The 23,645-nt window shown below is 35.5% G+C and overlaps 1 protein-coding gene across 3 annotated transcripts in view; it reads left to right on the forward strand.

Annotated features, from left to right (window-relative positions):
* The first annotated feature begins 918 nt into the window (after window positions 1-918).
* Window positions 919-23,645, forward strand: part of SLF2 (SMC5-SMC6 complex localization factor 2) — a 44,560-nt gene continuing 21,833 nt past the window's right edge. For 2 of the 3 annotated variants that reach the window (XR_010024057.1, XM_063102597.1), the window contains exons 1-11: window positions 919-1,191; window positions 3,757-3,800; window positions 4,344-5,077; window positions 6,761-6,818; window positions 10,881-11,869; window positions 12,857-12,927; window positions 15,686-15,808; window positions 16,201-16,368; window positions 17,417-17,519; window positions 21,185-21,260; window positions 22,055-22,196. Coding sequence is in view for 2 of the 3 variants with exons in the window: in XM_063102597.1 (XP_062958667.1) it covers window positions 1,052-1,191; window positions 3,757-3,800; window positions 4,344-5,077; window positions 6,761-6,818; window positions 10,881-11,869; window positions 12,857-12,927; window positions 15,686-15,808; window positions 16,201-16,368; window positions 17,417-17,519; window positions 21,185-21,260; window positions 22,055-22,196 (2,648 nt within the window). In the remaining variant the exon portion in view is untranslated. The remainder of the gene's footprint in view (window positions 1,192-3,756; window positions 3,801-4,343; window positions 5,078-6,760; window positions 6,819-10,880; window positions 11,870-12,856; window positions 12,928-15,685; window positions 15,809-16,200; window positions 16,369-17,416; window positions 17,520-21,184; window positions 21,261-22,054; window positions 22,197-23,645) is intronic. The other variant, XM_063102599.1, reaches the window with a different exon arrangement.

The following is a 23,645-nucleotide window of genomic DNA, read 5'->3' on the forward strand; positions in this document are numbered from 1 at the left end:
TTACAAATACCCACGAAAGTGAGTAATATACCCATTTTATAGATGTGGAAACTGAGGCTTAGAGATACTCTGGCCAGTCTCCCAGTCTGTATGGAAAACCTCGGCTAACAGCCTCCAAAGAACAAGCCCTTTATAAAGAACGACTGGTGACTGCTGGCAGCTTTTACTAATCTGTGCTGTCCACACCTAACATGGGTAACTGAAAGCTGATCCTACGTTCCTTTCAAAAATCTCTAAGGAAGCCGGCTGCAGAGACTTCGTGGATAACTCATAAGAAACAAAATGCTTTTATGTGATACAAACTCTATTTATCTCAATGGGGTTTTTTCTTCTTAAAAAAAAAAAAGGAATCTACCACTAACACTTAACAAGAACTCTCACAGAACGGACAAGTCTTCAGATTGGGCTGTGCACACTAACGAGGAAATGGTAACAGCATTATGGCACTTTGGCCTGAGATGTTAAAGAGGCGATGTAATGAACAGCTGGGGATTTCTGAGGCACAATTGTATGACACATAAAGCCCAACTGTTCGCCATCCTCACGAAGGGCAGCTGCCGGGCTCGGGTTTACTTCAGCAAATCTCACTCCTCAACCTCCACCAGACGGGTATCGCCAGCTGCAGCAGCAACCGCGACTGCTCGCCTTCCCGCCCCCGCGCGCCCGCCAAGGCCGACGCGGCCCCGACGCGGGGCGCGCGCCCTCGGCGCACGTGACGGGGTGAGGGGACAGTTTTCTTCCTCCCCTCCCCCTTCCCAAACCCCGCCTTCTCCCGAGGGGCTGCGGCTTTCTATTGCGCCACCTGCAGAATGACTGCCGTGCCAGCCAATCAGGACGCGATGCCTCAAGTAAGGCCCACCCCCTGTTGGTTCTCAGGTTCCTTCCCGCTCACACCGGAGTCACTTCCGAAGAGAGAGAACCGCCATGAAGAGAGAAGGGGGTGCCGCCCACCTCTGCTCCGACAGCCTCCTGGGGTCCCAGCAGCAAGACGGCAACCACGCACGCAACTTTTCCAGCCACAGCTCATGCCGCCATCGCCAGCGGCACCGACATGACAAGGCGCTGCATGCTCGCTAGGCCAGGTTTCCCCTCATCCCCAGCCCCGGGGTCGTCGCCCCCGCGCTGCCATCTGAGACCCGGTAGTACCGCCCCTGCTGCAGCGGGAAAGAGAACAGAGAGTCCTGGGGACAGGTACCGTGCAGAGGGCTTGAGAAGGGGCCGGGTCGCGGGGGCAAGGGTATGAGGGGAGGATTGCGGCGGCCGCTTTTCCAGTTCCCGCCATCCTCCGCGAGCCCAGGCCTGGCGTTCCCGGGCCTGGCAAACCCCCGCCTCACCTCCGCGCAGGGGCTTCTGGGAGTTGGAGTTTCCTTTTCCGTAGTTGGGAAGCTGCTCGGTCTAGGGACCACCAGCCTGGATGGCTACGGAGAACCCGCCTTAGGTAGAACGTGATTTTTGACCTTTACAAGAGCTTAACTTCGGCCCTAACTGCTTAATGCATATTTAGGTTGTTTTCTGTACGTTCTCAGTTCTGATCCTAGTGGTTTAGTGGTATAAACCTTTTCTATACTCTAGGTGAAATTATGTAAGATGTGATGGAGGAAATCCAGACTTGTAGTCCAGTGTACTCGATAATTCATACTTTAAAAGAACATACAGATTTGGAATGTGATATGTTTTCTCTTTCAGTAACTTTACGCCTCTCCAAGAGGCCAGTTTTTTTGTAAAGATTTTATGGGAGCTATGTAATGAGATGGGAAGTTTCATCAAATGACATCCTCTGACAATAAAACATGTTTAAATTCTCTGCGAACTTGGTACTGTCTTTTTTATTTTAAGTTTAAAAGCTGTTAATATTCTAATAGTAAATTCATGTTCTAATATTGTGGTGCAGGTCCACAATCCATTATCTTTATTCTGAAGGCCAGAAAGCTATGAAAACCAAGTTTTCAGTACGTTTGGCACCACATCTTAGCAACCAAATCTGGCCAGAACTAATGTAAGGGCTTTATCCCATTAAGTGTGAATATTCTTAAGTTTTGCTGGAGAAATATTAATGTCTTTGATTATGGATTGCAGCACTGGACCCCACTGGGGCTTTAAATAATACATTCAAGTTATCGCCTCTCTAAAATCTGATAAATTCAGGATTATAAAACACATTTTGTCCCAGAAGCTTCAGATAGGGTTTGAGAAACTTGCACGTTTTTTTTTAACGAGTTACAAATAGGTAATGGACATTTCTGTGCATATGAACTTCAGGAACTATTACCTCTTAAGTTACACTCATGGTTATTTTACAGGTTTCTTATATGTTTTCTTCAAAACCATTTTTCGCTTTCTGACGTATTAATCGAAAAGAAGCTTGGGATATAATATTTTAGGGAAGAGATGTAAACAAATGCATATATTCTTCCATAGCCTGTCACTCACATTCATCTCTTAACCACTTAGTTTTTCTGCCAACATCTCAGACAAACATGGCGGACTCTCAGTACACCAGTAAAGATGTGCATTGCTTTTCTAACGTGATCAGTAAAGTGTACAAGATGTAGAAGAAGCTTAACCTTCAGGGGACTTGGATTGTTCAAGTTTTCACTGAGCATTCCAACCTCATAGTGAATAATGTTTAGGGAAACGGGTAGTCTACAGCTTATTCTCTTTCAGTAAAATGAATACATTTTAGCAAAAGTTGCCAGATAGTTAATTTCCTGTGCATGTGATAATATCTCCCTTTTTGAAGCTAACAATGCTAAATACATGAACAGATCAATACACATTCTAGTAATATGGTACTGTTTCATTTTGTGTCCACTTTAGGGTACAGAAATCTTTATTTGGATTTTTGTTTGTTTTTGGCAGCTGGCAGTATGGGGATCCACACCCTTACAAGGTTATAAGTTGGCACTCTAACCAACTGAGCTAACCAACTGGCCAGCCCAGAAATCTTTAAAAATTAAAGCAATTTGGTTTTTGTTATTTTTTACTTACTTGTTAACTTCCTTTTCTCCTTGTTTTGTGGTTTTCCCAGGCATGTGTTATTTTTGTAAATATCTTAAGGATTCTTACATAAAAAATTAAGAATTTGAAACACTACTTATTTAGTTGTGAAGGCTCTTGCCAATTTGTGCTTTTACTTAGATTAACATCTTACTATAGTGTATAAAGAGAGTGCATAAACTTAGTATTTGATCCTTTCTGCCTTTGCCCAGCACATTCCTCTTCAACTGCCTCCTGAGGTCAGCCCGAATCAGCCATATTGCCATTCTACCATCTACTGTTCTACTGGTATTATGGAGTCTGTTCAAGTTTTTCTCCATTTTTATAATCTCCATTATTCATTCAACAAATATCTACTGAGTGTTATTTTGTACCAATCACTGGAGATATCATCAAACAGGATCAGATGTCTGTCCCCAAGAACTTCCATTCTCCATGCAGCAATGAGTGTGTCAGTCCTTAGAGGCACTCTATGCCAATTCCCTGGATCCATACTCCTGTCTTATTTTAGTACTGTAGATTATATAAACTTTAGCTGTGTTTTTATAAATGAACTCCTACAGGAAGTGATAAATTATATTTTTCAATTTTTTTTATGGTCATCTTAGCAAGTATTATTGACATTGTCAGAAATTGATTAAACCAGATAGTGAAATGCAGCCTATATTCAATAAACCTAACATTCTCCATTTAATCTGAATTATTGAGGTTTTGATATTTGCTTATGTGATACCATATTAGTTATGCTTTTATTTTCAGGAAGCAGTCAATTATAGATTTCTTCAAACCAGCTTCAAAACAAGGTATGTATACTGTTAATGAATTTTTTGTGGGATATTTTGGGGTGAGGAGAGACATGGATTCAACTTTTAAACCTACTCTAAACTCTAACTAATTTGATTAAACATAGTGTTCAAAATTGAAAATGAAGATGCAGTATTTTTTTTTACAAAGATATACTTAAGTTCTAAGCATTATGAAGAAAGACTTTTTGCTGTTATGCCTTCTTATTTAAAATATTCGAGTCAATAATTTAATGTTCATAATGCATACTATTTTGATTCTCTAATACAGTAACTTACCTCATAAATAGAGCCATAGGGACATTACCACAGTATAGCAAAAGGGAGCTTTATGAAAGTAAAGCTGTCGACATAAACCATATCTTGATTTCTCTTCCTCCCCTCCCAATAAAGTGTGTGTCATTATCCAAATATTATCAATTTGAAATTTTTTGTGATAGCTTTAGTTTAATATTTTAAACAATAATTAAGATAAATATGTAAAATATACATTTGTGTTATTTTTAATAATGTAATTTGTATGTGTTTTAATTGGCTATTTAGGCAGGCATATGTTGGATTCTCCACAAAAATCAAACATCAGATATGGAGAAAGTGGATTTTCCATCGCTGGGACAGAGCAGTTTGAAAGGAAACTATCTTTACCAAAAAAATCTGAACCCAAAAGGGTGCCATCAGAAAAGAGCACTATTTTAGAAGCTTTCATGAAAGGTGTTAAAGAGCACCATAAAGATCATGGTGTACATGAGTCACGTCAGCCTTGTGTCTCACTAGCCTCCAAATATTTATCCAAAGGAACAAATATCTATGTTCCTTCATACCACTTGTCAAAAGAGATGAAGACGCTAAAGAAGAAACATCGATCTCCAGAGAGAAGAAGGTCACTGTTCATTCATGAAAATAGCAGGGAGAAGAGTGATAGAGATCGAGGAAAGACCAATGCAGACTCCAAAAAGCAGGCTGCAGTGACAGATGCTGACATCTTCAAGATCAGCTCCAGAAGTCTTAGCAGCAGGAGCAGCCTATCCAGGCACCACCAAGCAGAAAGCCCTTTGGGAGCTAAGTTTCAGTTGTCACTAGCTTCTTACTGCAAAGAACGAGAACTAAAGAAATTGAGAAAGGAGCAAATGGAGCAGAGAATCAACTCAGAAAATTCTTTCTCAGAAGCAAGCAGTCTTTCCTTAAAATCCACTAGTATAGAAAGAAAATGTACACCAGGACAGCAACAAAGTAAACAGAACAATGTCATACCTGGAAAGAGTAATCTTTCAAACCTGGTATGTGCAATAATCACTGAATTAGCTTTTCTACTGCTATATCATATTTAGAATACTAAATCTAAAAATATCTAAAATTGTTACATCACATTGGTATCTTTCTTTAAAGAAATACTGATACACAGTTTGTGTAGAAACTGGTTTCATTAGGTTTCTTCCAATTGCCCTTCATTGAGCTCAGTAAAAAAGTGTTTCTTGCCTTTAATTTTTTCAGACCAGTAACAAAGATCTTTTTCTAATCAGGAAAGTAAGCATTTTTTTTTTTTTAGGCAGATAATAGTCATTTTGAAATCAGGTTCTGCTGAAGGGAGATACTTGAGGAATGGAAGATCTAAAAGAACAGGAAGTGGTTTAGAGCAGTGGTTCTCAAAATGTGGTTCCTGGACCAGCAGCATCAGTACAACCTGGGAAGGTGTTAGAAATGCATATTCTTGGGCACCACCCCTGACCCACTGAAACAGAAACTGGAGGTAGGGCCCATACGTCTGCAATTAGTAGACCTTCCAGATAATTCTGATGTACTTTAAAGTTTGACAACCACTGGTTTAGATTGTACTGTATGTCTTAAATAGAATATGAGTCTTAGAAATCTTAGATAGTCACAACTTAGAAAACTGTCCAAATACATTAATGTCATCAAGTTTTTTTTTAAATAGACCAAATTTATATTAGCATAAAAGCTGTCCATCTCCCCTAGAAAATCAATTTGTTAATTCCAAAGTGCCTCTCTACATATAGAGCAAACAGAGGAAGATCAGATGTCAAGAAAGTGCAATGTAAGAGACTAGCTGGTTAGCTCAGTTGGCTAGAGCATGTTGTTATAAAACCAAGGTTAAGGGTTCAGATCTCTGTACTGGCCAACTGCAGGGGGAAAAAAGTGTGGTGTTGATAAGGTATTATGAAATCTTAAAACCAGGTAGACCAAAAATAAACCAAACTATTACATTGTAGGAGTGAATAGAAATTATTGCATTGTATGTTACTGGAAGATATGTTTGTAAACCCTAAGGCTCCTTTGCAAGGAATTTGGTGCCTTAACCAGTGGGATTAGCTAATGAACAATAGAGGTTAGAAATATTTGGTTCATTTTTTTAAGATTTCAGTGTTTGGTGGTACATCAGACTTTAAACAGAAGTGTTGAAAAGTGAGTTGTATTCACTTGATTGGCAAATATTAGGTTTGCTATTTCTTTATCAGAATAATACAGGTTGGATATCCCTTATCCAAAGTGCTTGGGACCAGAAGTATTTCAGATTTGATATTTTGGAATATTTTCAGAAAACATACTGACTGAGTGTCCCTAATCTGGAACTCCACAATCCAAAACGCAGAAAGAAAGTGCTCATTGGTACATTTTGCATTTTCGGATTAGGGATGCTCAACCTGCTGTACAGTGTTCTAATATAATATCAATCTTGAGTTATTAGTGTAAATTTCTAAATTAACGTTATGAAAACTGACTTCATTTTATGACTTTTTACATTTTTATCATACAATGCCCTTCATTTTTATGATAAAACTTAAGATCTTTAAATATTTTGTTATAGAAGTTAGACTTTACCTCCAAATATAGGTGCCTGATTTATTCAATCTAGAAATCTATGTTTAAGTGTTATGAAGAAAAGTTCATATTCTTTATACTGCTCCCAACTCCTAATTAATTTGTTCTCATTTTGCTAATAGGTAAATGGACATCTCTCAAGAAAAAGATCCTCTTCTGATTCATGGGAACCTACTTCAGGTAGAATCAAAATTTATTCATTTCTAAGTAAATTTGCATCTTAACGGCACTGCTTATGTGAACAAATTTGTTTAAATGCATAGTTCCCTTCCTAGAAGTGAATTTAGTGTCTTAGATTAAGAGTTTGGTAAAGTTATATTCAAAAAGAATAGTTCTTAAATTTAGTGTATGTAATCTGTGGTTTTTCTAAACTCTTCTTTGCCTCCTTCAAGAGTTCCTAACAATGTGTCTCAGTGTTCTACTTCTGAATCCTTGACTACATCAAGAAGCATAATCTTACATTCCTGCAATTTTACTATCTGAGGTCTTGGTGTTAAGTGGCAGATGCTTTTTATAAGGTTGAAACTGTTATGATTCAAACAGTGTTTCCCAATATTTCGAATACAAAGATCCTTTTTTCACATCAAATTTCAAGGACACCTACATGCTGTTAGCTTGTACTTTTAGTATCTATTCTTTGAGAAAATACCAGCCTATAGCAGACAGCTACTGTTAGTTCAGTAATTCTTGAAGTATCTTTCTTTTTTTTAAACTAGAAAATAGAACATTAAAATTTAAACACTACAGAAATTTATAACACGTAAAATGAAAAGACCCCAGAAATAACAACTGTCCATAATCTGCCATATCAGACTTTTTTTTTTTCTACTGTGACTACAAACTTTGGAAAATGGGCTTTACAACCAATAAAAAAAAAAAAAAACACATAATTTTAAAAATAAAAACAACAACAAAATGGACTTTACAGATTCCTACATTCGGTAAGATACATTGGACATAATGATAAGAATAGTCAGTATTTATTGAGCACATACTGTGTGCCATGCCCTGTTCTATGTACCTTTATTTAATTAACTTGATCCTCACAACCTTATAATGTGATTACTTTTAGAAAAAAAACAGGTACAGAGAGACAGATCACTTTGCACTGAGGTGAATTCAAGAACAAAATATTATTAAGCTAGTTCTGCCAGTAGTAGGGGCTAGCTGGTGGTGTTACTACCAAGTTATTCAGCGTTTGTTTTTTCTCTGATAATGACTCAAGATTAAAAAAAAGATTCTCCTCTTTATTTCCTGGGTTTGCAAATTTCATCAGTCATGACTGAAGTAGTTTCATTTATATGATCCCATGTAGTGAAGTTTTGGGGCATCGCTTGAAAAAGATGCTTTCTGCCCATGTTCAAAGGCAGATTTACAGTGGTCGTCTTCACTTATATTTTTATTTCTAATATTTTTTCATGTATTTCATGATCATTACTAATTATAGCATTGTATTCTCATAATAATATACATTTATATTTCAGTTGACTAATGTCAACAGAATTTCAGTATATAAAGGACATAAGGAGATTTTTCACCCTAGATAATATTAAGAATGCTTACTGTATCTGATGGCAAATAGACATTAAAAATCCACATGGTGGGCCGGCCCATGGCTCACTCGAGAGTGTGGTGCTGATAACACCAAGGCCACGGGTTCGGATCCTATATAGGGATGGCCAGTTAGCTCACTGGCTGAGCGTGGTCCTGACAACACCAAGCCAAGGGTTGAGATCCCCTTACCGGTCATCTTTTAAAAAAAAAAAAAAATCCACATGGTATATCTAGTTAACCTTATTACTGTTACTTTTATCAGTTGTGGTGGTGATATACATAATCGTACAATTGTTAATTACACACAAGTTCAGGGACTACAGAAATGTTGGTAGAGTAGTAGGCATTTTGGCTCTTTGGTCTTCCAGCACCTTGTCCTTTGGCTGAATTCTGAGGTCAAATTTAATTCAGCCCTAGTACATTCATTCATTTATTTGTTTGTTTTTGCTGACTGGTACAGGGATCCAACTGTGGACCTTGGTGTTATCAGCACCATACTCTAACCAACAGAGCTAACTGGCCAGTTCCATTTCATAATTTATTAATAACCAATCTTCCATTAATGGACATTGGATTTTTCTTTCTTTTTTTTTTTTTTTGTTTTGTTTTGTTTTGTTTTTACAAACTCAGTTCCTCTTATATCTGAGTATTTTATGTATTAATAGATATCTGAAAAACTATCAAACAGATATTTAGTCTACAGGCTGTACAAGGGGTGCAAAAAGAATCATGAAAATTTTGCAGTTAATCCACTGCCCTAGAGAGGTTGTAAAAGGGGAGCCTACCTGCATTACCAGTTCACTTTCCTCTAATTCCAGATGTTAAAAGCTCTTAGTAAGCTGACGTGTCCTGTCTCCTCCTGGATAAGTCCTGGATAATTCCTGAGCAAAGCAGGAATTTCTCTTTACTAGCATATTTAAATTGTCTGACTTCTTTAAGAAAATGGAACAAAACTCAAACTGGCAACTCTGTAGCTTTTTCCCCATTCTTTAAGATAATAAGTATAACTATACCCCAAGTCTTTTTTTAAAAAACGTCATTTGATTTCTCATTATGTAAGTGACCCCTGTTCTTTTTTTTTGTTTGTTCATTTGTTTTGTTTTTGGTGGCTGGCCTATACAGGGATTGAACCTTGGACCTTGGTGTTATCGGCACCACGCTCTAACCAACTGAGCTAAACTGGCCAGCCCAACCCCTGTCCTTTTTTACAAGACATTTGTCCCCAGAAAACTGAGTGGGCATGGAATGATTTCTTCAGGTAATGAGAGATATCTGTACAAGAACAGAGATCAGGACATTTGTTTATTAATTGATTGGTTAATTTCATTTTTATAAATTGAATTTTCCAGATTATGTGTTGATCAAGCTGTCCAAATAATAATTGCATAACACTTGAGTTTGGTTTTTGGGGTTTTTAATCAAACTGTTGGGGAGTGGAAACATTTGTCCATGTGAAGAAAATTTGATTTAGGGGAATTTGATTTTGAGAATACTGATTGTAACTCATAGAAATAGTGAATTTTTAATGAATAATTAATTTTAAAGAGTGGATTAAGGATGTGTCACATCTTTAAATATAATATGAAGTTTTTAAAACTGGCTAACTTAAAAACTGGTTAACTTCACTTAAATGGCTATTAATGTGCTTCTGGTTGGGGCTACTGATGAACATGGACAGCTTGTATTAGTTTCTTAGGGCTGCTGCAACAAAGTGCCAAAACCAGGATGGCTTAAAACAGAAATTATTGTCTCATTTCTGAAAGCTAGAAGTTCAAAATCAGGGTGTCAGCAGGACCATGCTCTCTCTGACAGCTCTAATAGAGAATACTTCTTACCTCTTGTAGCTTCTGGTGTTTGCCTGCAATTCTTAGCATTTCTTGACTTGTAGCTGCATCTCTCCAGTCACATGACATCTTTTCTTTGTGTGTCTTCCCTCTGTGCATGTCTGTCTCTGTGTCCACATTTCTCCTTTTTATAAGGACACCAGTCATATTGCGTTGGGACCCACTTTAATGACCTCGTTTTAATTCAGTTATGCCTATAAAGACTCTTTGCAGTTAAGATCACATTCTGAGGTACCTAGGGATAGGACTTCATATCATTTTGGTGGAAACACAGTTCTACCCATAACATGGCTAAAAGACTAGAGGGACGTGTGGGAAAGAAAAAATAGTAATTAAATGCTAGGGGGAGAAGACTTGGGTGAATTTTTTTATTTTTAAGGGACAAATTAAAATTTATCTGCCTTCAACTAGCTATCCTATATGTGTTTTAAGGTACTGTACATTTAGATGTAGAAGTGTTAATTTCTGGAACCAGGTAGTCCTAGGTCTAAAAAATATCTACTTTTAGGGGATGTGCTTTTAGAATTTTTTCCTTGGTACAAATATACAATTGTTTATGTTATAGGGAGTGATACCTTTAATTCTGTTAAGATAGTAAACTTTTAATAACTTTGGAATGAAAATGAGCACTTGTCATTAGTTTTAAATTTCTTGGACACCAGTATTTATCAGTTGACACACGATAGTATTAACTCTTTTTCCTCATTCCATATGTGGTAGATAATCTCAGCCTAAACTTTTAGAATTTAAACATTTTCTAAGGGTGTTCTAGATATTCACTGAATAAGCTTTACTAAAGTAGGAAAGTATACTTTTTACTGATCTGACAAAAATTAAATTTTAGCAGGCTCTAAACAGAATAAATTCCCTGACAAAAGAAAAAGGAACTCTGTGGATTCAGATCTGAAAAGCACAAGAGAATCTATGCTACCAAAAGCAAAAGAGTTCTTCCTTGAGAAGCGTCCTGATGGACCACATCAGAAAGAAAAATTTATAAAACATATTGCACTGAAGACACCTGGTGATGTGTTGCGCTTGGAAGATATATCCAAGGAACCGAATGATGAAACTGATCGCTCCTCTGCAGGCTTGGCACCTTCAAATTCTGGCCACCATTCTTCTAGGAATAGCGACCAAATCCGTGTGGCAAGTACCAAAGAGACTAAGATGCAGAAACCCCACTTACCTTTACCTCAGGAAAAATCTGCAATTAAAAAAGCTAGCAACCTTCAGAAAAGTAAAACTGCTAGCCCTGTGTCATCAAAGGAGACAAAACTTCTACCTTTACTTTCCCATGTTCCAAGTGCTGGTTCCCCTCGGGTACCATTAAATGCTAAAAATTGCACTCTTTCAGTTCCTAAAAAAGATAAAGAGCGTTCTTCATCTAGGGAATGTTCTGGGCATTCTACAGAATCCTCCAAACACAAGGAACACAAAGCAAAGACTAATAAGGCTGATTCTAATGTATCTTCAGGGAAAATTTCTGGGGGATCTTTGCGTTCAGAATATGGCACTCCTACAAAGTCTCCCCCGGCTGCTTTGGAAGTTGTGCCATGTATCCCAAGCCCTACAGCACCTTCAGATAAAGCCCCTTCAGATAAAGAGAGTTCAGGAAATTCCAATGTAGATAGCAATGCACTGAAAAGAAAACTAAGGGGTGATTTTGATAGTGATGAAGAAAGTTTAGGTTACAACCTAGACAGTGATGAGGAAGAAGAAACATTAAAATCACTGGAAGAAATAATGGCTATGAACTTCAGTCAGGCTCCTGCAACTACAGGAAAGCCTCCTGCTCTTTCCAAGGGGCTTAGATCTCAGTCATCCGGCTATACTGTAAGTAGTTCTGTGATGTTTATCTTTACTTGAAGAGAGAAAGATGGATTGATTAGTGAAAGAGGGTTGGGTTGTTAGAACTATTTTAAAATTTAATATTTATTACAGTTCATAATTGGACTGAAACTGGTACAATTCTTGTTTGGTAAATGAGTTTCCCATATCTTTAGTTTTATTACTGTAAATCAGTGGTCTCCAAACTTTTTTGATCACACACACTTCTATTAGTACAAAAACTTTTTGAGCATGTACCCCAATATATGTGTATACTTATGGATTATATACATTTACCACTATAATAATAACTGTGTACTTTCTAAAGCATATGCAAAAACAGAATTTAAAGAAAGAAGAAAAAAGTATTTTCCTATAGAAGTTATATAGAAGTGACTATAGACTAAGTTCTACTGGAGTTTCTATAGAAGTTCCATATAAATAGAAGTTCTATTATTTTCTTCCTGCACCCCAATGGATCACCTTGCACACCCCCTGCTTTGGAGACCACTGCTGTAAATGAAGGTAGAGTGTAGAAATGTTGTTAATTGTGGTGTGCAATTTTATTTATAAAATTCTTCATTCTATCTTGGGAATAAGCTGAATTAAATTTTAACATGCCTGTAAAATTTGGTGGGGAAGGTGTTAATATTCCAGTGTAACACCTAAAAATTAGTAGTGTGATTCCACTAAAATAGAACTTTAAAGTAAAAACAGGGCAGCCATAGAGCCCTTGGGTGTTGGCAGTTAGATTCTGAGTCTAGCAGAATTTTATAAATAGTGCCTTTCCTAATAGATGGTAAAGTCAAATTGCCTGCAGTACAAAATACTAAATTTAAAGCATGATGGTGAAAATTCTCCTTTAAGAAAGGTATTATCCTGACCCAGAGTATTGAAGTAGAAAATAGTCTTTAGTACTTTGAATAACTTAAAACATTCCAGTTCTTGTACTAAGATACGTTATAAAGTATTTCTAAATCTTTTTTGTTTTAGGAACATGTTCACAGTGGGACTTACACAAATACTTTAGAGCGTCTAGTGAAGGAGATGGAAGATACACAAAGGTTAGTTAACATCATGATTAGTTTGCTAAACTTAATATACTGCTTGTTTGTGTTGCTTACTTTTAATTTACCTTTAAAAAATTATAGGAAATTAGCATGCATTTTGTGCTAATACCATTAAAACAGTTCTTCTCTTGTCAATTGTGTTAGAGATAATATGTGCTTTCTTGTTCATAGCCTGGCTCAAAAGATCCAGATTTTTATAATATGCTGCATTAACTAATAGTATAAATTCCTTTCTGCTTATCACAATTAGTATCTAAATGATAGCTGAAATTCTTGATCGAAAGCACATGTTTTAGAATGTTTTTGTGTATTTTTTATTATGGTAAAATGTATATAACAAAATTTATCATTTTAACCATTTTTAAGTGTGCAGTTCAGAGGCAGTAAGTATATTCACAATGTTATGCAACCATCACCACCATCTAGCTCCAGAACTTTTTCATCTTCCCAAACTGAAACTTCATACCCATTAAATAACTCCCCATTCTCCCCTTCCCTCCTATCCTTAGCAACTACCATTCTCCCTTCTATCTCTATGAAACTGACGGTTCTAGGTACCTCATGAGAGTGGAATCATACACTGTTTGCCCCTTTATGGCTAGCTTGTTTCACTTAGCGTAATAACTTCAAGGTTCATCCATGTCATATCATATGTCAGAATTTTTTTTAAAAGCTGAATATCCATTGTATTATGTGTATAAAACATTTCGATTATTCTTCTTTGGATGGACACTTTGCTTCCACTTTTTGGCTATTGTGAATAATGCTGTTATGAACATGAGTGTACAAATATCTCTTTGAGACTCTGCTTTCATTTCTATTGGGTATATACTCATAAGTGGACTTGCTGGATCATGTGATAATTCTGTTTAATTTTTTGAGGAACTGCCATACTGTTATCCATAGCACCTGCAGCACTGGATATTCGTACCAACAGTGCGTTAGGGTTCTAGTTTTTCCACAGCCTCACCACCACTTGTTATTTTCTTTTCTTCCCTTTTTTTTTTTTTTTTGATATTAACCATCCTAATGGTTGTGGGATATGAAGTGGTATCTCGTTATAGTTTAGATTTTCATTTCCCTAATGACTAATGATATTAAGTATCTTTTCATTTGCTTATTGGCCACTTGTATAGCTTCTTTGGAGAAATGTCTGTTCAGATCGTTTACCCATTTTTAATTGAGTTGTTTGAATTTTTTGTTGTTTCCACAGGTAGAACTTTTTAAAATGTTTGTATGTTTACCAAGTCCAAGTTTTGAAACCAGCATAACCAGACGTGGTATTTCTACATCAAAGTTACTCTTTTGAGGGAAAATTTAGAATTATGATGAACATCCCAGCACATACACACACATGCAAGCACACACATACTCACAGCAATCAGAAAGTTGAGGATCATAATGATCCTAATGAAATTTATGTGACTTCTTGCAGACTGTTTTTGCTAATGAGAGGGGGAAAATATATTCCTGATTAAATCAAGAAGTATCCTTGAAACTAGCCCAGAGAACTTCATTAAGAACTCAGCTGATCTGATTATATGGAAGTTGGTATATATGTATCTCAAACTTGATAACCAACTAGTTAACTGTAGGAATTTTTCAGACAATACATGGGTCAAAAGTTTTCTCCTTTCTGAATTTAATTAGAGAAATTGTCTCTATTGTAAAATTCTTTGTGTTTTATGAATTCATGTGATTTGATGTGAATTCCGAAGTTGCTTATTTAAAATTGAATATTACACAGGAGAAAAGCAGAGGTGCTAGTTTGATTGGATGATTGACACTTTCCTGTAGTGATAGAGCAGTACATTTACTGGTCATTTACTGTTCTACTGTACTCATCTACTGTTTGGGGCTGTGGCTGGGAATAAGAACCTGGGTTAAAATAACTTAATTTTGGAGTTGTGGACTGTGGAACTAGACTCTGGCTTTGAATCCCAGCTTCTTGCATTGCAAGCTCTTGCAAGTTACTTAGCTTTTCTGAGGGCTGGCCAGTTAACCCAGTTGGTTAAAGTGCAGCTTTATAATCCCAGGGTGTCACAGGTCTGGATCCCCATACCAGCCAGCTGCCAAAAAAAAGAAATTAGCTTTTATGATGTCTGTTTCTTCATCTGTAAAATCAGTAATAATAAACTACTATATGAAGTTGCTATGAGGATTAAAAGATGCCTGAAGCCCTTAATACTGTGCCTGTTGCATATTAAGTGCTCAGTAAGTGTTAGGTGTTGGGATGATTATGACAATGACAGTTACTGCTGGTAGAAAGCCTAATTAACATTAGCAGGTTGCTGGTCTACTAGAAGTCAAATGAGCATTAAAGATTAGAAAGGATAATCAAATTTAGTGTTGTTTATTCTTTGCCATTTTTCAAATGATTCGGGAAGATGATTCTTGAAGTCCTAGCTGTAAAGAAATATTTAAGTGATTTTTTGCGACAGAACTACTACTATTCTGATACCATACCAGGACCAGGGTAAAAGCCTAAGACTTAAAATAGACTTTCTGTGTTATTAGTGAAAATGATATATACTGTATTGAATATCATGCTGTATTTGGGAGACATGATTTTGACCTATAGTATAACAAAATCTGTCATATAACAGGATACTTAAGGGTTTTTCTTGGTATTGCTTTTAGATATAAACAGGGTACTTAATAAGTGTTTTTCTTGGTACTTCTTTTAGATATAAAGATTTTTTTATTTTTAGGCTAAACTATTTATTATGGCATTCTTTCAATTAATTCTCAGGCTAGATGAACTGCAGAAGCAGCTACAAGAAGACATAAGGCAGGGCCGAGGCATTAAATCCCCAATCAGAATCGGAGATGAAGACAGTACAGATGATGAGGATGGCCTCTTGGAAGAGCACAGGTACAGCATTTTTTGTAATGTATATATGCCCTATTAAGTTTTTACATTTTTTAGGTTTTTTTGTAAAATAAATAGGCCATTAATGGCTATCTACTTAGTGAATAATCTGTGATGCGTTTCTAATCCATCTGTGATGGATTTGAAAGGTACATGTTAGGGCCAAATTTACATCTTTTGTCTTTTCTCCTGGTTATTGTTCTTTTTCTCACAGACACATTTAGTGGCTTTTGACTAACTAGCAAAAAGTGGGAAGAGCAAAACGTACTTTTTCTCATACTTGTCTTCTAATCTGGGATTAATGTTGGCCATAAAAAAAAGTGCACCCAATTTTTATGTACAAAACCATATGCAGTATGGCTGTCTGGTATTGAATGACTTTTTTTGTTTTTCAGGGAATTTCTAAAGAAATTTTCAGTTACAATTGATGCGATTCCTGATCATCATCCAGGTGAAGAAATATTTAATTTCCTCAATTCTGGAAAAATTTTCAATCAGTATACCTTGGATTTAAGAGACTCTGGTTTTATCGGACAAAGTGCTGTAGAAAAGCTTATTCTTAAGTAAGTAGAAAAATAGACATTTTACTTTTTTCAGCATAAAAAAATATCTCTGAAAGACTTCTGACCAGTGTAATCTTCTAGAAGGCTAATTTCTATTATGACCTATCTAGTTTCCTACTCTTATTACTATTGTTCTTTCGGTTTTCTTATTTAATTATAGGAAGCAGTGTAGGATAATTGTTTGGCACATTATGTGCCTTTATTAGAATTAAGACTGGTATATAATAACAGTGACTGTCAAAATAACAGGGGCTTAAACAAGAAGTATGTTTCTTCTCATGTGAAAGAAGTACAGAGGTAGGAAGTTCAGAGCTGATGTTTTGGTTTCACCATATAATCTTTTTTCTTCATCATTCTTAGCACTTTGTTGTTCCAGATGCTGTTGGAGCTCTATCTAGCCTTTATGTTCAGATTCCCAGAAATCCCACACAGTATTTGTACTCACGGTTAGTTAGGTGGAACTTAGCATGGCTACCCCTAGCTACAAGAGAGGCCGGGAAGTGATCTTTATTTGGGCAACCAGTACGCCCAGCTAAAAATCGGGGTTCAGTTACCAAGAAGAAAGGGAAAATAAGTGTTGGGATGGACAACTAATAATCTCTACCACAATGCCCAGGCTGTTCTTATTTCTCTCGGTGCATGATATCTGAGGTCTTCACGTTAATTCTGGTGCTGAGTTTTAGGAAGTATATTCTCAAGCTGGCAAAAGCAGATAATGTCCTGGGACTTGATAGTTTTTCTCTCACAACCTCGGCATTTCTCTGCATGTACTACTATAAGATAGTTTTTCTCTCAACATTGCCAGCAAATATAGCTTTGTCCACCAGATAAGTATGGAACCAAGCCAACAGACTAGATCAGCTTTAGGCCATCAATTGAATTTCTTTTATGAGTAGCCCATCCATATTTGTGTAAAATACACCTCTATAGACTGAGGATGATTTGCTTGCTTATTTCCCTAATTATGTCAGATGTGGTCGTGGTGGTGGTGGTAGAAGTGTTTTGCCATCAAGGTAAAAGTCATATTGATTTTACTTTATTTTTTCAGATCGGGAAAAACAGATCAGATTTTTTTGACAACACAAGGTTTCCTTACCTCTGCTTATCACTATGTCCAATGTCCTGTACCTGTGTTAAAGTGGCTGTTTCGGGTAAGAGAAATGTTTGGGGGATTATAGTTGCCTTCTTCTGTATTTCTCCAAAACAAACTTTTTAAATATAATTTTATTCACACATTACTGGAGAAAAAATTAATCTAGCACATCAAACCTATGATTTCATTGGGTTAGAATGAAGCAAGAGTCAATGTGAAGTGATTATAAAGGAAGTAATAATGCAGGTAGTGTACAGGATGGTCAAAATGTTAGTTGTGCTTAAGACATTTCATCACATCGGTAAATCAGTATTGTACTCGTAGTTGGTGTTAGAAGGGGTCTTCTAATGCTTACATACCTGAATTTCTTTTTAATGTTTTTTTGTGTTTATGGGTACCTGTATACATTTTCAGGATTTTAATTGCATATTAATATTTCCCTATTCATATGTATATATATATTTTAATGCAAATCCAACTATTTCTTTTTTTGATTCATATTTAACAAATCCACTTAATTCTCTTAACTTTTGTTTTATTTAAGTGGTAACTTTTTAAATATCAGTGGTATCATTGATTTTATGTATATAGTCCTGGTGTTACTCTATACTTTGGTCCTTCAGGTAGAAAACATCATCAACATAGAAGTTTATTACTCAATATTTATATCATCCAGAAGACACCATTCAGGATTAAATACCATGTGTGCTGGCAGAGCCAGGAGGCTATGAACAGGGTTTTTTCCACTACACTAAGTTCTGTATTGACAAGTACTACAGTAATGCCCAGTTAGGTTGGAATTATCCTCCTTCCTTAAGCAAGAAGATTGTGAATGACAGAGGTATTCTCAGGTTACAGGAGTATTCCACTTTAATAAAATCCTAAATGTATGAAAAATATACATTAGGGGGAAAGGATTCATAATATAAAAGAATCCTTTACAGTAGGTACATGTTTGCCCCAAAAATCACATTTAAAAAAGAAAAAATATTGTGTTAATGTCAGAGAACTGTAATTATTATATAGGAAGTGAGAAGTGGGAAAAATATAGGGAGTTTCTACTCTGGGCTTTAAGGTATTTCAAGAAATCTTATTTGGCAAGAACTGGAAAGATATTCCAGTACAATCTTTTATTCATTTTTTCATATAGCTGGCATTTTTGAGTGCCATCTGTGCTATGCACTAGAGAGAACAGCAATGGAAAAATCAGTGTCTCTGATCTCATGAAGCCCACATTCTAGTATAGAGGAGACAGACAATAAACAAATGTGTGTGTGTGTGTACACATTTATAAATATAATATGTCAGATGGTACATGCTATGAAGAAAACTAAAGTAGGCTAAGGTTGATAACAGGAAATACCAGGGTGGGAGAGAAGGTTTGCTTTTTTTATATGTAAGGTAGTTCATGAAGGCCTTTCTGTTAAGATGAGATTTGAGTAAAGGAATAACTGCTTGTCAGTGTTACTCCTGAAGTGCCCCCTTTCCTCCAGTAAATGGACATGTGCTCCAGATAAGGTCAGTCTTACCAACAGTTTCTGGTGAGACTCTTAGACACCTATCCTACCCACACATTTATATTTATTACAACTCAAAATTTGCTGTCAAGCCAGTGCTTCATTATTCTCTAATTGTATATTTCTGTTCTTAAACTTACAAGTAATACTTTGCATTTATCTATATTAATTTTTCTCTTATTGATGTGGGCCCATCATTATAGCCTTTAAAACTCTGATTATAATATACAAGGCTATCTTCATGTAAGTAGTTTTTTATATTCTTCATATTTATTCTTGGAAAACCAAACTAATAATTGTTCATTAAGCATTTTGTCTGTGTAAGACAGTCTCATTTCTCCTTTTCAATTCCAAGTTCATTTTTATGGTGGAGAGGCTTTACCAACTTGTAAGTATTTTTTAGAAAGTATGTCAGAATCCATTTAAATGCTGTAGTCCAACTAGTATTTTGTAAATTTAATTGTTAAAATGTAATAGAAGTGTTTGCATTTTTGTGATTTTTATGAGTGTTTAAATGTAGTAGACCAGAAAGAGCTTACTACTTTTTCTTTTTTTTAACCTTTATCAAAGGGAATTCATGTTTCATTGTGCCACGTTCAAGTAAAATAGAAAGGATAAGATTTTTAGAAAAAGAAGGCTAAACTCCTCCCAACCCCTAATTTTCAGGAGCTGTTCCATTTTGGTCAATGTTTTCTAGATTGTTCTCTGCATACAAAAGTTGCTGTGTAACTTAAGATAAACAGAACATGTGAATATGTTTAATAACTTGTTTATTTCAGATAACGATAAATTATTGAGTATTTTTATTGATATATTATAATGCTTTTTAATGGCTTTATACTATTTTTTGGTCAGGCTATACCATGATTTAACCCAATCTCAACTGATAAACATTAGATTGTTGTATATCCTTCTTTTTTTTTTTTGGCATCTGGCGGGTATGGGGATCTGAACCCGTGACCTTGGTGTTATAAGGCTGTGCTTTTCCCAACTGAGCTAACAAGCTGACCCTGTATATAATTCTTTAAACATTTATTAATCTGAAATTACTGTATTGCCCACCCTGGAATTTATCACCCCCCATGAAAAATTATTATCAAAACCTTGTTTCTGTGTGCAACATGTCTGTGAATGGTTCTGCCTCCTAGTGGCAGAGCTTCACAACACAGGCATCATAGCAAAAAAAAATTTTCACACAGTATTTGAAGTGACACAAGCCATATGCCTAATTGAAAGCAGAGTCTGGGTTATTCCTCCTTACAGTTTAGATTTAAATTTATTATAATCATAATCTATGGCTCCTAAGGAAAAGAGAAAGAGCAATAGAAATACAATATGTGTTTCTTTACAAACCCACTTTAAAATTACTTTCAATATGTTATATGATTTCTAAAAAGATTTTTTTGAGATTTTGTTCCCAAAAAATTGTCTTGTAAAAGTAATATTAATCATTTGTCTCTGCATCTAAATTCCTGTGTGTGAAAAGGCTGTTTAGATCAAAGTATAAGTATAATAACTTAGCATAAGTATTACCAAATTACTTTAAAATTTTTACCAAATTATACTTACACTAAGCATAATACTGCTTACCTCTTTTCTAGTACTTTTGTGAATACTGGGTACGATCAATATTCTTGCTCTTTGCCAGTTTTGATGTCAACTAATGATATCTTGTTGTTTTTCTTTGCATTGTTTTGATTACTAGTGATATTGAGCATCTTTTAAAAGGTGTATTGTATATTTGTTTATTTATTTGTATGTTATCTTTTCAAATTTTTTTACTAGTTTGTAGTTCGATTTTTGTTTCTGATGTGATGAGTCTAGGAGCTTTTTCCTTTTGGTTTTTGGTTTCATGTCATGGTACATACTAGAAAGGCATTTTTTTGATAGTTTCGAATGTTATATTTGTCTAATTATAAATGCAAGTTGTAAAAACAAGCAGAATGTTAGAATGGAAAGAGCCCTGACTTCAGAATCAGACCTGGATTTAAATTCCACCTTCTCCAATGTATCACATGTAGCACATTGGGTGGGGTATTTAATCTCTCTGAGTCTGTTTGCTCATGTGTGTAATAGTACCACTTGATACATTTATTTTAAGTATTAAATGAAATGCACATAAAACATCTTTATATGTGCCTAGCAAATAGTAAATACTCATGTTTTCTCTCTTTCAAATACCCTACCATTTATCTACTTTTGACAGATGATGTCAGTTCATACAGACTGTATTGTGTCAGTGCAGATTTTAAGTACATTGATGGAAATAACAATTAGAAATGGTAAGTATATAAATTTACTGTGATGTACAGCATGTATTATTGGTTGCTATTTATATGGTCTCTTTCATATTGCTCAATGTTAGTATTTTTGGAAATATGGAATAAAAATTATTTTTGTAATCAAGACTTCAATAATGAAATGAAACTCCAATCAAAAGTGAGTATCTGCATTTTTCTAGTTGCATTGAGAAAAAGGGTATAAGATCTTGCAAGTAGCAATCCTTACCTAATATTACCATTGGCTTTGCTGGGTAAGTGGAAATAGTTGCAAGTTTATTTATTTAGCCAGTTAGTTTTATATGGCCTATTTGTGAGCAACAGTATTATACTGATAATGCACTAAGGCAGATTGAAAGCATTAATTGCAAAAGTGTGGCGGTTGATTTCTCACCTTTAACAGCTCTTATAATAAAAGAAGCATTGTGGTTTACCTGTTTCATCTGTTTTAGGGTTTTAAGACTATAAAGACACTGAAGACAATAAAGTCTTTGTGTTATCAGTAGCTGGGATTTACCATTGTTATTTCCAGTTTCAAAATGTATTACTCCTTCTGAGTTATACCCTTTTATCCATCGCTCTTAGATATTTTCTTCATAAATGTCATTTCCTTCACATTTATTTGGAAATCTATAATTTCTCTGATCATTCTATAACTTAACTATATTGTTAGCATATCATTAGCAGCTGTCATTTCTATAAAATCATTGTAATCATGTTTCACATGCAGACTATCACCTTGCAAATGTAGGTTTGTAGACCACAATTTGGAATAATATAATGTTTTATGTTACTAGATACCTTCAGTGACTCACCAGTTTGGCCCTGGATCCCGTCATTGTCTGATATAGCAGCTGTGTTTTTCAATATGGGAATTGAATTTAGATCTTTATTTCCTCTGGAGAATCTTCAGCCGGACTTTAATGAAGACAGTCTAGTGTAAGTTTTCTTTTCATAATTAACTCCAAAAACATCATTTTAGACAACTTACATATAATAACAGTTAATATTAATTTAATAAATTCAGTATTCATTCTTGATTTTTTTTTAATTTCTCAAAGTTGAGATCAATCTTGAATTACATCATTCTTAACATCTGTCTTAATCTGAAAGCCATCATCATGTTTATCAGGGAAATGATAGAAACATTTCCATAACAACTAAAAAAAACCAAAACTGCCCATTCTTATTTAACATTGTTTTGGAGGTATTGGTCAAAAGCAGTTAGACAAGAGAAAAAAATAAGATATAAAAATTGGAAAGGAGTTGGTGAAAATTGGTTATTTGCAGAAGTGATTTAATTTACACATAGAAGCCTAAGAGTCAACTGAAAAACTATGACAAAAAGTAAGAAAATTTGGTATGGGTTCCAGGGTACAAATTTAAAGATAAATCAGTAACCCTCAGATATCTGAACTATAACTAGTTAAAAGATAGATAGAAGAAAAGACTTCCTTTCCAATAGTTAAAAAAGAAAGAAAGAAATACGCTAGGAATAGAAATGTGTGTGTAGGGCCAGCCTGTGGCTCACTCGGGAGAGTGTGGTACTGATAACACCAAGGCCACGGGTTTGGATCCCGTATAGGGGCAGCCAGTTAGCTCACTCGGGAGAGTGTGTTTATGACAACACCAAGTCAAGGGTTAAGATCCCCTTACCGGTCGTCTTTTTTTAAAAAAAAAGAATATCCAGGGAAGTAATGAGGTAGGACTGGAATCAGCAGATAATAAAACAGTATGGTCCAAAGCTCCATCACTGGAACAAAATAAAGAAGTCCAAAATAGACCCAAATACATATAGGTATTTAATATATGCTAAAGGTAGCCATTTCAAAAAATGAGGAAAGAGTGAGCTATTCAGTATCTGGTATTACCCAGTAGCTGGAAAACCATGTAGCCATCTGGTAAAACATTTTGGATTTATACCTCAAACTTACACATTTATATCTTCAATCAATCTATACAATGAAAGAAAGCATTAATAGAAGAAACTGGCAGAGTTTTTTTTTTTTAATCCTGAAAGAAGGGAAGATGGTTTTATATATAAAGTAACACCCAGAAGCCATAAAAGGAAATATTAACTTATTTGACCACATTTTTTTAATCTGCGTGACAGTAATCATTGTCGGGCTGGCTGGTTTGCTCAGTTGGTTAGAGCGAAGTGTTAAAACACCAAGGTCAAGAGTTCAGATCCCCATACCAACTAGCCACCAAAAAAGGCAAAATAATCATTGTAAACAAAATCAAAGAAAAACCTCAAATTGGAGGAGGAGCAAAAAATGTGCATATGTGTAAGTCTTATTTTCAAGTCAATAAGAAAAAGATCAATAACCCGTTAGAAAAATGAGCAAAGGAAATGAGTAGACTGATCACAGAAAAGGAAGTAAAAAC

Source organism: Cynocephalus volans, chromosome 7 (assembly GCF_027409185.1).
Source record: "Cynocephalus volans isolate mCynVol1 chromosome 7, mCynVol1.pri, whole genome shotgun sequence".
NCBI lineage: Eukaryota > Metazoa > Chordata > Mammalia > Dermoptera > Cynocephalidae > Cynocephalus > Cynocephalus volans.